We start from the raw sequence: 15459 nt of genomic DNA, 5'->3' as shown, positions 1-15459 counted from the left end.
GGAATGTCATTCCTGAACAAAACCTATTCCACATTTGTTAGAGCCGCATGACAAGATGCAGGTTCAGTGTTTCCTACTTGCTGATATAAAGCAGAGTGACTGAACCAGGGTAACAGTTTGGGATACCAGGTCTCTGCAAATACTTCATGTATTTAACATCCCTACAACATTTTGTTATGGACTTCTGGTTCCTCAAAAGAGGCTCTCTGTGATGCTCCTCCTATGCATCTTTAAGTATTTGTGATCAGTGTAATTAAAACCATGGGCAGTTTTAAATGAAGCTAACATGGGAACTGATACTATCTAGAAAAGGTCAGAGGATCAACCTCCAAAAGGTAAAGGGCACCCCCATAGTATCTTCTTACACTATAATTTCATAGGCCATTCAAGTGAGGAAAGACCAACCTCCTGTTAGACTCCAGGTTTAGTAACTCAGTACAGCAAACAGAAATAAGCTGTTACTCATCTGTTCTGACAGATCTGTTCCATCAGACTAACTGGAAACCAACCATTTTTCCACGGCAAGAAAACCAAGCTGAGATTTGTCTAAGGATGCTCCCCTTTATTCCAAACGAGTTGAAGGGAAGAATAATTTCTAGTGGTTTCCAAATCTTGACTGCAATAACACAAAGAGAACCAGGTTTGAACTTTGGCAGTGCCTGGAATACTGGGTTAAATCAGACAATCACCAAAGGAGAAAACAATACTCCTTCAGGTCAATTGATACAGAGAAAATATGCTACTTCAACTACAGAAGCTACCCTAACTTGTCAGGAAGCAAGGGGTAGAAAGTCATATAAAATCAGCTCATGTTACTGCTACCTAGTTCTGATGCACTCGATGGTCTCCTCAAACCACGGGTTTCTGTTCACAAAGGTTTGCTTTCTCAAATCCTCCAAGTCATCCGTGTTCATCTTACAGAAGTATTTGCCTTCAGGAGAATTCAGGCTTCCACCAGCTAGGGTTTTTTTATATTCAGAGTGACATTGGAAGGCAAGTTTTTCCTTTGCACCTATCAATTCCAAGTCAGTCAAGCAGGAGATGTGTTTGTCAATTACCCACATTGTTCTGAGACTCCCTTTTCTTAGGAGCTAAAGAGCTAACAACATCCACTAAGGAATTCATTACAACAACAAACAAATGAAAAATCATTAGGTCCAAGAGTGCAAAGGATGAAGCAGCGAAAACCAAGGGGTAAGCCCTGGGAAAGGCTACGCTCTCAATAACAAGAGCATTATCCAGAGAGCAGGCACACTCAGTTCAGGGAAGGGAAGTATTTGAACAGAAATTACAGGAGCTCCTTCACTAACAGCCGTAAACCAAGATGCAGCCAGAGCATTCTCATGCTAATCAGCAGTGATAACGTTTAAACTCAGAACAGCACGTAATACAAATACACCAGTTGGGCTCACAGTCTTTAGATGAACTATGTCTTGGAATCCAAAACACTTCAGTTCTTTAAACTGCTATATGATCACACTGTTCAGACTCTGAAGAGAGGTCTCAGTTAATGGTAAATATGGAAAAAAATACAAGCACAGACCAAATACTCACTCATCAGGAGTAAATATCACCTGAGTCTCTATCAGGTGAATGTCTCTAAAAGATGACAGTCATCCAACAGGAAACATGAGGCATGAAGTCTTAAATTCAGCTAAAGCCCATCCCTGAGCTTCTTACCTCCTGGCTTCTTTGTTTAACTAAAAAGCATTAACTTTGGGAAGTGCAAGGCTAACATGAAGAGTCAACTCAAAAAGGAAAAAAGTCTCCTTTCATTACTGTTAGTTACAGACAAGTATGAAGAATTCTCAAGCTAACCTAGAAAGTCTCCATCCACGTGACAACAACCTGGAATTGTGTTTCTGTGAGGCCTATTTAAACCAGGCCACACTACGTGACATCTGCGCCGTCTACAGCACAGTGTTTTCAACACAGTATTTCACCATCTACTAAGCCTCATCAAAACACTGAAAGGTAGTTATTATGCCATGCAAAGTTTATTAATGGTAAGTATTTTCCGTGGCCTTGCAACAAATAAGATTTAAAGACTGGAAGAAGAGGTGGAAGTTTGTTTAGGTGGGTTTTTTTAGGTTCTATATTTATTTGAAAGAGATGTCAAATTTAAGAAATAATTCCTTTTGTAACTGGAATTCTTAATTACAAAAATAGTACAAACTAACTGACTCTTTAAAGATCAGAAGTTAACCACATTATATACAAGTCATAATGAAGTCCCATGGAAAACACAAAATTTCTCCATTAAAAAAAGCTATGAAATAGGTTTCTTCCCATAAAGAAGATGTATGCAAAACAACTCACTTCAGAAATGGTACTGAATGTAAAAATGGTAAAAACTTTACTGGCCAGTTGCATAAAGCAACGTTAAACCTTTACTAATTTTGCTCAGTCCAGAAATATGAAGAAATAAAGGGCACATTCTGCTATAGATAAAACAGAAGCAATTAAAAAAAACTCAAAAAAAGAAAAAAGGAATACTTTAATTCATCGTTAAGTTTCACTAAGTACCTTAGGGCACACATGGATCCAAGGATTTAATAATGGGCACTTTTCTTTACGCTGATAACAACAGGACATCAGGACTGATCCTCACAGTCCGGGAACTAGCAGAACAGTATGACAGACTGTATATATGGTATGCTAAAACCTAAGAAAACTTAAAATACTTAAACAGAAAAAATGAAACCCTAGTATGTATGGCAAGAGGCAATGAGCAGAAACTGATGCACTACACCTGAACATTAGGAAGAAGTTCTTTACTGTGCAGGTGACTGAGCACTGAACAGGCTGCCCTGAGAGGTTGTGGAGTCTCCCTCACTGGAGATATTCAAGAACCATCTGGATTCAATCCTGTGCCATGTGCTCTGGGATGACTCTGCTTGAGCAGGGAGGTTAGACCAGATGACCCACTGTGGTCCCTTCCAACCTGTACCATTCTGTGACTCTGATTTCACACTATCATTTCATACCCATACCAGCACCATACCCATACCAACAATCATTTCACCATCATACTACTTGATAACCAACATCCAAGCATTCTGGTCATCTTTTGCCAAGGTCTGAAATTCTTGTTTGACAAGAATTTCCATTTTTAAAGAGGGAAATCTGAGATACCTTTCTTAAACAAATGCAGTTGTGCTGAGACAGGACACTGAACTGCGCCTCAAAAAAAATGGTGAAAGAATGCCTAGTTTCAGTTAGCAATTGTTTCAAGCAGTGAGAAACCAATGACCAGCTTGCTAAACATTATTAGTACTCAGGTAATGTATGTGCCACAGTGACTTTACAGCACCAAGTGAAGTATGCACATATATTCATGGCAACAGGGATCTATGGCAACATTATGAAATGCACGTAGGCACTTTCACAAACTGTTACCGAATAACTATTTGAATCTGGATACTTCAGAACACTTATGTACATTTTCCAAACAGTAATGAAACTTTTAATAATCAAAATTACATACTTTATCTTTTTATTTTCATCCCACTTTTGAAGTAATTTGTTCTCCAGAATAATGACACACAGGACAGTTTTGAAAAATGTTCCTACCCTTATGAACTGCTCTGACCTCAAGAGAACAAAGTTACAGATATACTGTTTAGAGAATCACTGTCTTATCTGCAAGCACATCCTTCATTTTTGGGGAGTAATATGCTTAACTCATCTGCAGTTAACTATGCAACTCTTGAATGATAATACAATCTGAGAAGATAACCAGAGGTCCCTATATTGTCAGGATAAATCTTTCTGGCTGTTGAGTTTGCTGCTAAGGGTCAAAGTTATCATCTACTGATAGTACAGCCCAGTATTGCAACCCCTTTGCATTTAAACATGGCAGAGAGCTAGAGGGCTGTACAGCTATACAGCAGGTACACAGCACACTTGGCTTTTGTGTGCTTCCTCCTTTTTCACTGACTTCCTACTTGATTCACATCAAGAATTTCACAAAAAGATCCAAAAAGCACTTTGAGCAAACAATTCCATGGAGCTGGACACTGCTCAAAAGAAAGCACTGCAGACACTGGCTAACAGAAAAGACAGCACATACTGAAGGATAAGTACTCAGGCACAGAATACTGAAGAACAGTTGAAAATACAGTCTGTATCTCTGTGATTCAGAAAGTCATCAGAAAGTGTGACTTAGGTAAGTAGCAATACACTGAGAAATCTGCAGATTTAATTCTAACATTCCTGTTTTTCTAACACTGTCATATAAATACCTTAAACCTCTAATGTCAGAAAGTTGTAAAAACATACTGATGTAACAGGACTTTCACAACAGTGGCAAAAGAAAGGTTAAAACTTCAAAACCATTAGTGTGTTGAATACGTGGTCTTTTGTGTGGTGAACAAATAATAATAATACAAAGTATCTCAAAAATAGCCAAATACTGCACTACTTCAGTGAACAGTAAGGTAGAAAGGCATCAGTCATAATTAAATAATGTTCTATTTCATCAAAAGAGGGCTAGAAACCTGCATATGAAGGACCATCCTATTTGCTTGTACTAGTCATGCAATAAAAACCATCACACAGACTACAAGAGAAGACCGCACAAAAAGCACCTTTGAAATTCTTCAGGAAAACACTCCTCTACAAATAGTCACTGTGGATCACCTTATTTACACCAGACTTAAAATGCAACGTTTAAAATGAAAGCCATTTTACTTCAATGGAAGAAAAGCTTCACCCACAGACAGGGAACCTGTTGGTATAAACAGGCATTGCCCCCTTGAATGCCACAGCTTTGCAGCACTTGTTACATAATTAAATGATTTATGAGAAAGCAGTTGGTTTCGTGTGTCTTCAGACTACACTGCATTCTTAGGAATTCTGCAAATTATGCACCAGATTCCAAACTATTCCAAACAGTTTCCCTGGCTGGTAGCTGTAAAGGCAGTTCAGGAAAGCATAAAGACTTACCTTTTTTCATTTCCATATGATTTCTGCGCAACTTTTGCATGGAGTATTAGTACTGTTTGGTCACCTCGCTCCTTCAGGTAGTTTCGCATTGCTTCCCTAAAAATTAAAAGACAATATAAGCTTTGAAAGTTCTTCTGGTTTTGTTTATAATTAGAAGAATTGAAAGACTGTTTTAGGAGAAAAACCCCAAACCCAAACACCTGAAAAAACAAGGCGGCAATCATTAACAGGGTCAAGATGTGTTTGCTTACTGTTTAAGATAATTACACAGCAAAAAGAAGCAACTATCTTGCATGAAACTAGCAATAAGGGTCTGTGGTCATTTTCAATTACTACATTTTCCAGAAATAAAAGATGCTTGTGTCAAATTGTACCAATGCCAATCACTACACCATGTTCAAAGTCCTACTTCAGAAAGTACGATGCCACAAATATTTGATTAGAGTAGACTTCATTAATTCAATATTTTCTTCATGAACAACTTAATATCTCATGATATTGACAAACTGTTTAAATTTTTTAACTAAATCAGTGCAATGTTTATATACAAGCTTTCTTTTGGTTGTGAAGATACTAAGGAAAAGTTAAAATTCTTCAGCTTATTGTTTCATCCAGTTTTCTAGAGAAAACCTCTACTTCCTGCATACAATGTTAAAAAAATTAATTTTTAAAACTTTTCTATTGTTCATCATCCCTGTAATGACAGACATCACATAAGTGCTGTAATTACCTCAAACACACCAACAGCAATTCCTCGAGAGAACTGAGAGAACAATACACCCTATCATTCTTCTGCATAATATTCTAACTGTTCATTAAGCAGCATGCCAAATTCAACACCCTAGGGATTAGCTGTGTTGGAGTGCTGGCAGGAACACTTTTAAGTTCCTGAAGGAGTTTCTGCGGGTTGAATGCCCACCAACGCACTCATTTTCAAAGTCATCAACTAGAGAAACAAATTATGAATTTATCAGGAAGTTATATGAAGAGATTAAACCCTAAATAAAGTGAATTTTTTGCTTGGTTGGTTAAACTTTTTTATTTTTATTTTTTTTTGTGAATGACACCAACTGCTGAATTCCCTTCGGAAAGATCTAGAGAAGCAAATATTTCTAGTGGAAAAAAATGATGGAAGATAAAAGGCAGTATTTTATCGACAAGACCTTTTCCAACAGAAATCTCCTCATATAATTTCATAGAGCAAAGCAAGTACATTGAGCGGGGGTCGGGTTGGACAATAACAATCCAGCTTTGCTAAGGATATTTTGCAAATCTTGTGTTTGTCATGGCTGAATGAAACATGATTAACGTCTAGTGGTCAGTGTGCAGATTTTCTGTCTAAACAGCAGGATATAAAAGCAGACAAAAGACTTCAGTTACTGTTTTAAATTTGCACTATCTTGATCTACTTATATTTGACATTAAAACTGATTTTACATTTGATAAAACTGATGTTTATCCATGAAAGCACAGCTGGAAGAACCGTGTTAAAGCAGACAGACTTACTTATTTACAACTATTGTTTAAGAATGTATTTTAAAACACAAAACATAATTCACTGTGAAATTATTATTACACACTTCATTATGATATATATTAGCTGCATTTGTTTAAAAACTTTTAACCTGACAATCTGAAATACTCTATCAATAGTACTGTCATACTAAATTAAGAACATCTGTCATACTAAAAACTTTTGACTTGACTACTACTAAAAAAAAAAACCCAAACACTCAAACCCAGCAACCCATGCAGAAAACCACTAGGTGCTATCTTTATTTAGCATTTTATGAAGAAGAAATTTTGTCTTTTCTGCTGGTCTGTTGCTACAGTGGACTTGAACAATCCAAGCTCCTGGGACAACTATGGATGTTCCCCTCCAACCCCTCACACTGACAAAGAGTGATAACCATTGCAATTCTTACACATCATTTTTCATTATTAAATCTTAAAACTCTTCATGAAGGTAGTATTTTTATAGCTTACATCTAAAACCAACTAGCACAGTATGAACAAAGTGTTGTTCTGCTGGAGCTTGCACGACAATGAATGGATTATTAGCCAAACCAGACTGCCTTTACACAGAAAAACCCACAATAATTTTCCAATTATTGGACTAAATGCTCTAAACTAAGGGTTTAGAGACACATTTTACAGCATTACACAAATCAGTCTTAAAAATCTGTGTGACAGTTGTTTCACTTCAGCAAGAAAAAAGTTAGGTTGCTTGTTTCCAGCCTCTATCAGCACAGAAAGGCTTTACAAGCTGCTGCTTTGAAGGATGGTATTTCCCAGATGCCTACTCTGCACTCACAGGAAAGAGTACCTAGCACACCTAGTACTTAAAATCCTGCACATGGAATTTACAGTAAAAAACTATAGTAAATAGTTAAAAGACCTTTCACTCACTAGTCACTATTTTTGTTGCTTTTTTGAAATCACAGAATATAAACCTATGAGCAACTTCAGGGTGATACTAACAAGTGTTACTACTCAAGATAGAAAGCAGCTCATTCCTTAAAACACAGTATCTTCAAATATCCCTGAAGACTGGCAGGCCAACAGGAAACAGCCATGTTTGTTCAGTTACCTCTAAGACAGTACAGATCAATATTTCATTAAAATGAAGTTTAATGATGACATAAGCTAACCTGAAACTTATCCAGAAATGCAATGAGACAGATATTCACAAAACAAAATGTAAATGCTCCCTGCCCCAAGTGCTAACATGAGGCAGTATTTCATTCAAAACAGAGGTTAAGTCAGAGTGACAAGGGGCTTCCTCCATTACCACAAAAAACTATAAAACAAATGGCACATCTTTTTTGCTTTCAAGCAAACCGTGGATTTTAAAGCCTGTAGCTATTTATAATGGGCACAGTTTGTGGCACGGAATAATAAATATTTGCATAGACTGTGTTACAGCAGTATAAAAAGAAAGGTGACCACTTAACAGCTTCTGGTGTAAATACTTCCAAGGCAGACCAGGAGCAAATCAGGCACTGCGTTCCAGTCACTCTAAGCAGTTTTCAGAATGGATTGACTGGATAGTACTATTTGATACTCTCTCTGACTGTTTGGGTTTCACCAAAAATTGGTTAAGATCACTCCTTGACAGCACTGTGTTCAATTTGGGAAGCAAGAAGGGTTACTTTACACGACCTCAGAAGGCACTTTTAACCAAGAAACAAAATCACCTCACTCCTGGTGATTTAAAACTAAGCAGATTCACATCCTAGTGAATAATCTACAATAACTGATGTAAAGCCAAGGCCACTTCTAAAAATGTCATTTTGAGTTTCATATTAAAAACAAGCCACTTTGTTAGAAATTATATTTCTGGTTAATGATTGCATATATAATAGAAAAGCTTTGATATTTACAATTCAAGGATTAGCAAGCCACAGATTTTTAACTTAGAAATTCTTCTGAGAATGAAAAGGATAACTTCAGAAAATTGTTAAATACAGTTTCTTTAACGCTTACCTGGTGAGCCGTTTCGGTTGAGGTCGCTCTCCGAATTTCCTGAAAAAAGAAGAAATTACTAATTTAAAACAAAAGGATTTAGTCATAATTTTACAGTGAGATACAATCCCAATTTTACAATTTTTGAAATTGTATTGGAATTTGGTGTCTTTTCTTTGTAATTTCCTAGATAGATCACCATCAAAATATCAACCACCTCCTCACAACAGTTTTTCCTACAACAGCAGAGGACTTTATTTGGAACAGTACATAATCTTCTTTGTTAATTCACAGTTTCCTTCACAATTGCTTTTGAAAAGTTCAGATACCACAGGAATGTAAAAAAACAGGAGATCTTTGCCATAGAATTGACCAGAAGTGCCAACAACCAGCAGTTATTATCAACAGACAAAAATTAACAGACATATCTCTGAGCTGACAAATCACAATGAATGCTTCCGATCAAGACAATTTCACAAAAATCTGTTTTTCCTTCATGACTTCTTACAAAAAGGAGGACAATGTATTTCATAAATGCCAGTACGGAATTATAGGAAAAATCTATTTCCTATGGAATCCATTCCTATGGAATGCAGCTAAGCTTGATCCATAAATAGCCTGCTATACACTCAACGTTTTTTAGCCATAAAGTGTTTTGAGACAGCTGTACTTCCTTCAGTGCTTTAACACCATTCTTGAGAGAGAAAACACCCTTTATAGCAAGGTAAGACTTTCCACAAAAGTCTTTATTTATACAGGACACCAAATTTACACACTGCAGAAACATTTTTATTATCAAAACCATCCTCAGATTAAGCCAAAATGGTTATGTAAAAGATTGAGAAAAGGAAGACTGTACCCAGCAATGTACATCTGCTCAACCTGGTAAGGAAGTATAACCACAAGCTAAAATGACGACAAAGAGAGGAAAAAGAAGAGAATACAAAAACCCACAAAGCAAAACGAAAAGGCAGGCTTATCTTAACACCTTTCTACCTAAAAATAAACTGAGACCTAAGAGGTTGTGCTTTTGGTGCCAGTGTTCATAAATACCTCTACGATTTGCCAAAATGTTTTTTAAGTGGGTATATCTTTCCCTTTGTGCTCCCTGGATAGGGAAAAGAACCATCTCCTACTATTTCCCTACAACAGTGTTGGAGGCTCCGTAGGACAAGAACTTGATCACTAAGTAATGTGAAAGGAAATTCCCCTGTCCGTGCAGTGGATCTGTCCTGGACTCTACAGCAACTGGTGGTGGAATGATTTCATACATTCTAATTTAATTTCGGTAATTCTAGAAATATACAAATGTATAATTACATATTTATTACCACATATAGTTGAGCAAAATAGCACTCTCCTGAAAAGACAGTGGTAACATTCAGAAAATTTTAAAGTTACTTTTCAAGACTTGAGAAATTAGTCTTCTAAAGTACTGGCAGTCCACTCGACACAGAGGAATTAAATAAACAACATGAAGTCAAATTATTTTTTTTCAGCTTAAACAATGAAATAAAAATTTATTTTTCCAACTACAGAAGTTCATTTCATGTTTTAGTTTGTTGTTGTTAATATACTGTTCACTTCTCTGGCTTTATTTTAACTTTAAATGAAAAAATGAAACCAAAATTCTTGCTGCAAGATTTGTTTTTATGTATTTTAAATTTTGAGGTGTACTGGACACAAACTTCATTTATCTTTTTCTCTGTGCTATGTATCACTGCATTGTCATATTTGTAATGCAGAAAGGTAACTACAAACCCCAAAAAGCTTTGCAGTTTGGCAGTGGGGAAGTTACATCCAAAGCCTTTCTGCTTCTAACACTTATCTTTTCAGGATATGCCTTGCTTCATCTCCTGAGCACACCCTGTGCCTCAGATTTTCCCTGGATAACAGTGTGAGTAGGTGTGTGTATCCCACCTCCCCAATACCATCTGTGTAGCTGCAGTTTTCCCCTGAAGACCCAGGATCATTCTGTCTGGCAGAGGTTCCACTGTCTGTGACTCACTGACTAGACAACAGATTACCTTTAAGCAATACTCTACAGACAAACAACATCCCTATGGATTAGCTCCCTGCTTTTGAGCAGAACTACAGTCTTTGTTTCAACCCCTCTGTGCACCTCGATTCACCAAGAAAAAACACTAAGAGTTACTTATTTTGAAGCAAAGAGGGCACTATGCACACCCACACTTCTCTGTACTGTGGCCAGCAGATCCAACCCAAGATGAGGACCCAAGTACATCAGAAACGGCATTAACACCAAAAAAACCCCTTACAGACAAAAACCTTACACTGCCCTAATGCAACATGTACCTTTGCAGAACTCCTGAGAGCAGGAGATACGTTCCCCTTGCACAAATGCTTATTGTTAAAAAGAGTTTAATTAACAAAGCATCTACACAACACAGTTGCAATTACTTAAAGAAATAAACTTCATCTTCTTCCTTAGTCAAATTCTGAATATACAGCACAGGAGAGAAGTACCAAAATCCCCATTCTTCAGAGACAGAGTTAAAGCACTGAGTCACCCTAGAGATGCACAGGGTAAACTCTGATCTGATGCTCTGATCTAAATCACACACCAGCTTTCCCTAGCCTCTTCCATCTGAAATAAAGTTAATGTCACTGCAACCAACTTGTGAACACATATAATGCTATCCTTAGCAACACGAACCTTCCAAAAGGGATGATGTAAAGTAAATTGTGTAGATCTTTCATTATTCTTTCAATATACATTAGAGGGAGAGGTAGAACAGGACGACACTGCATCCTGATATTTACTTTAAGTCCTATTTTTAGCTGTTTCTAATTAAATTCAGCTATTTTTCCTCAGTAATGTTATCGCGACAGATGACCGATGGTTACGTATCCTAGCTATGGTGTCAATGATCAGCACTTTCTCTACCATCTCAAAATCATTTCAAAGATCCCATAAATATTCACCTCTCTAGTTAAACAGCAACAGCCAAAAAAGTTAGAATTTAAAAATGATTAGGAATAGAATAGGAAATGGAAACATCACCATGTCATGGCATTATTCTGCCACATCCCCACAATTCAGAAAACTTGAAGCAGTGGAAAAAAGTTATCTCAAGATAAAAAACATACCACAAAAGTCAGTATGGATAATCAACAGTTTTCATATGCAATTGGATAAAACCTCAGCCTTCAGTGAAAGTGAGAGCATGAGAGAAAAGTGACAAACTGATGCAATGACATAAGAGACTAATAAAAGGTATGCAAAATGTGAAAAGGAGATGGTTATTCTCTCTGTCTCATAAACACAGGAAATGGGAAATATTTCTACTATCTGAAAATTTAATTTTAGAATTTTTTTTTCTCCTTGCTCTAAAAGTACTGTTAAAACTAAGCTGTGAAACATATTGCTAGAGTATATTGTGGAGGCTGAAAGCAGAAGTGGACTTAAAAGATTAAACAGAAGTCTGCTACGAAACTCCATTAAGTATAATGACCTATTTTACAACCTTGTTCTCAGGAAAACCTAAACCATGTTCTACCAGCAGCAAAAATATACCAGGAGGAAAAAAACCCAAACCAGTCTATATTTACCCTGCCTTGCATATTCTTTCCTTATTCACCCATTACTGATGACTAGCAGGCACAGTCCAGCATGTACACTCCTATGAACCAAAGCAGCAACTGTGTCCAGGATGTCAGATTTTCAGTCACACTACAAAACTCAGATATATAAACTAGACACAAAAATTGAAAAAAAAAAGTATCACATGCATTTTATTTAATGGTTTATCTGGTTCACTCTTCCCATATATGTTCATAAACTGATGTAGAGATGTGTACTGACAACACGACCTGAAGGACAGAAACTGTCCTCAACTGCTACATAGAAGAAAAGACTAAGAAGTTTTTTTATTTTTCTGATGTTAAAACAGATGAAAGTGCAAGAAACACATTCCATGTATGGTTTTGTACTAAATGACAGACATTGCACAAGCTGTGACTGTTGCTATTTCAAACTTTCATATTTGACTGGCATATTGAAAAAAGAGCCAGTTCAGACATCACAAGGTTACCTGTCAGAGATGACACAGACCGCAACACTTCTCTTGCGTAGGTTTTCACTGGCTTTCACTGTTATGGAATTTCTTTTTACATTGAGTATTTCTGTTTCTCCTTTCTTTACATCTTGAAAAACATGCAGATTGATGGATAACAAAAATGTACAAGGGAGGAAATTAAAAATGCATCATAGATCTATTCCTACAGTGGTTATTAGACAAGATAAATATACATCATTTGAAATCCTAATTACAAGTTATGTACCATTATACCTGAATGCTCACCAAGTTTCTTTCCTTTCCTGGTTTTTTTTTTTTTTATTTTACTATCCAAGACTAACTGCTGTTTCAGGTGTCCTCTGTGGGGATTCTGGACATACAGTCAAGCTGCTGTTTCATTCACATCAGTTCAAACTGTATTCTATAAGTATTCCCTAAGACCCTGCTCTGGAAATACGAGTGCAAGCATTAGTCACACTGTAACCACTTGCTGTTGGAGCAAGTCATACTTGTCCTAATAATTCTTTTCCCAGTCCCATATTTTCTCCAACCACTAGTTAGTATTCTATTATTTCATGTATTTTATTTGTCTTCTGATGCTTTGCATCAATTAATTTCACTTCCACATTTTGCACTGTAGGCATAGCTTTTCTCCCACATCACATCCCAAATAATTCCTCTTTTCAATTCCATACTTTTCATTTAGCAAGTCCCAGTTTGACATTTAAACCTCCTTTCCCCATTCACAGAAATGGAAGTGAACATACTCTTTTTCTTTTTACCTCTTTGTTGCCCTTTCAAGTAACTACAGAAGCGAGCAAGTGCACTAACATTAATCTTGTAAGTACAGCAGCTAGTTTTACTCAAACTTTTAATATTTTCAGGTTAGGTAAACACATGGTAAAATGTAAATTTCAAATGTTTTCGGACAGCAACAATGTCAAATCCTATTTGTAATTCCTATCTCAGATACAACATGTACTATAATATGATTTTCTATGGCTGCAGGAGGATGAATTTTCACTGTTTCCATCATCTACAAAGGAGCACAAAGAAATCTATCAGTAGTTATATGCCTCTACTAAAAATACCAAACTTATTTTCCAGAGATAACTATTCCGGTTGAATTTCTTTGTTGAATAGTTCTATGTGTCAAGTCAGCTTTGAATGGAAAAATTAGTAAATGAAAATTAAGCACAACAGTTTTGTTATCTGCAAGAAAAAAAAATTATGGAAAAAAACCCTCTATAAAAATCACATGCTATCCCATCCTCAACTCTGACTGCAGATCTGTGGTCACTGAACAGCTCTAGCATCCTCCTGCCTGGAATATGAACTTTAAATTTTCCGGTGTTGGTCTTCAGCCAACAACATCCTTTTTACAGTCCCTGAAAAAAGTCCATTCACCTTTACTTACTGAGCAGAGAAGGCTTGAAAAAATATTTCCACAACATTCAAATAGAGACAAACTTCAGCAATTAGAAATTCTACTTGGCTTACAGACTGACACGTTTTGGCATCTAGTAGGAATAGCATGGATCTTTTTTGTAAATAATGCTCTCCAGAGAAGCAAAAGGCAAAAGGGAGTTGTCAAATTTGACTACAGCAGGAACAACAGCTGAGCAGAAAGTGAGTGTATTGGAGAGGCCAACATGGGGGGAGTAGCAGAAACAGTGAGGACTAAGAATGGGAAGATATAAGTGAAATAAATGGACCTGAGAACTCTACGGGCAATGGGGTACCAGAAAAGCCTGTGGCAAGGCAAAACATTCAGCTTTAACACCAGAATATACAAAGACTGGTAAAAATACACTACAGTTACTGTTTTCTGTGTCGACTTTTTCGTGACAGAGGTTTTCCTGGTGTCTTAACATAGAAAAGAAAAGCAAATACTTGCCTTACCCTGAAGAATGCAAAAATATATTATACAAAAACAGGCTGCCCAGAGAGCTGGTAGATGCCCCATCCCTCGAAACATTCAAGGTGCAGTTCGACAGGCCTCTGAGCAACCTGATCTAACTGAAGATGTCCTTGCTCACCACAGGGAATTTGGACTAGACGACCTTTAAAGGTTCCATTCAAAACAAACTATGCTATGATTCTATTTTACAGTTATAGCAGATATCCATGTGTTGAGATCTGTTTTCTTTCTACTCATACTTTCATGAGTATGAAGAGATCAGGTGGTGCTTAACTGCCCAGTAGGCAACTAAACACCACTCAGATGCTTATCTCCCCCTCCCATCACAGGAGTGAAGAGAAAAGCATGAATAAAGAGCAAGAAAACTTGTAGGTTGAGATAATAAAATTGTTTAACAAACAAAAGAGAAGTGGAAGAAGAGAGAAACAATAAGCTAAACACTCACCACTTCCCAGGAACAGACTGATAACTAGCCAGTTCCCAAGCAAAAGCTGGGTAACCTCTCTTAAACCTCCCTCCTCTCCAGTTTATTGCTGAGCATGACATTATAAGGCAAGGAATATCTCTTAGTTATTATGGATCATCTGCCTGGTTGTGTCCCCTCCCAATATCTTATACACCCCTCAGTCACTGTGGGGGGAAGGACACCGGGTGGAATGAGAAAGAGAAAAGGCCTTGACGCTGTGCAAACACGTTCAGCAAGAGCTAAAATATCAGTGTGTTATCAACACTGTTCTGGTCACAAAGAACACAGCATCATAACAGCTGCTATGAAGAAAATTAACTCTATCCCAGCTAAACCCAGCAGAATGAGAAAAAAACATGTATGCTTTCTGCATGGGCAAAAAGTTTCCTGTTCATTGGAAAAGTTTCACCCCCAAACATCTGACTGCCAGATCATTTCCAACTGGACATACACACTTGCTGGTGCTTTTAACTATCTACCAAAGGCCTAACATCATTCCCAAACAGCGAAATCAATTCTCTGTCAGTCCTGTTATATCATAGCATGCCACAGTATTTGCTGCAAAACATATCAGAAGAACTCTTTAATAAGCTACAAGAGATGACTGTAATACCTCAGTA

General features: G+C 37.0%; 1 protein-coding gene across 3 annotated transcripts in view; it reads right to left on the bottom strand.

Annotated features, from left to right (window-relative positions):
• Positions 1-15459, bottom strand: part of RBPJ (recombination signal binding protein for immunoglobulin kappa J region) — a 149993-nt gene that overhangs the window by 17637 nt on the left and 116897 nt on the right. For all 3 annotated transcript variants that reach the window (XM_027643025.1, XM_027643026.1, XM_027643027.1), the window contains 2 exons: positions 8434-8472; positions 4948-5043 (listed from right to left, as the gene is read on the bottom strand). In XM_027643025.1, the coding sequence (XP_027498826.1) occupies positions 4948-5043; positions 8434-8472 (135 nt within the window). The remainder of the gene's footprint in view (positions 1-4947; positions 5044-8433; positions 8473-15459) is intronic.

Source organism: Corapipo altera, unplaced genomic scaffold, assembly GCF_003945725.1.
Source record: "Corapipo altera isolate COAL_440 unplaced genomic scaffold, ASM394572v1 22, whole genome shotgun sequence".
Classification (NCBI taxonomy): Eukaryota; Metazoa; Chordata; class Aves; order Passeriformes; family Pipridae; genus Corapipo; species Corapipo altera.
This window is presented reverse-complemented; position numbering and strand designations above follow the sequence as displayed.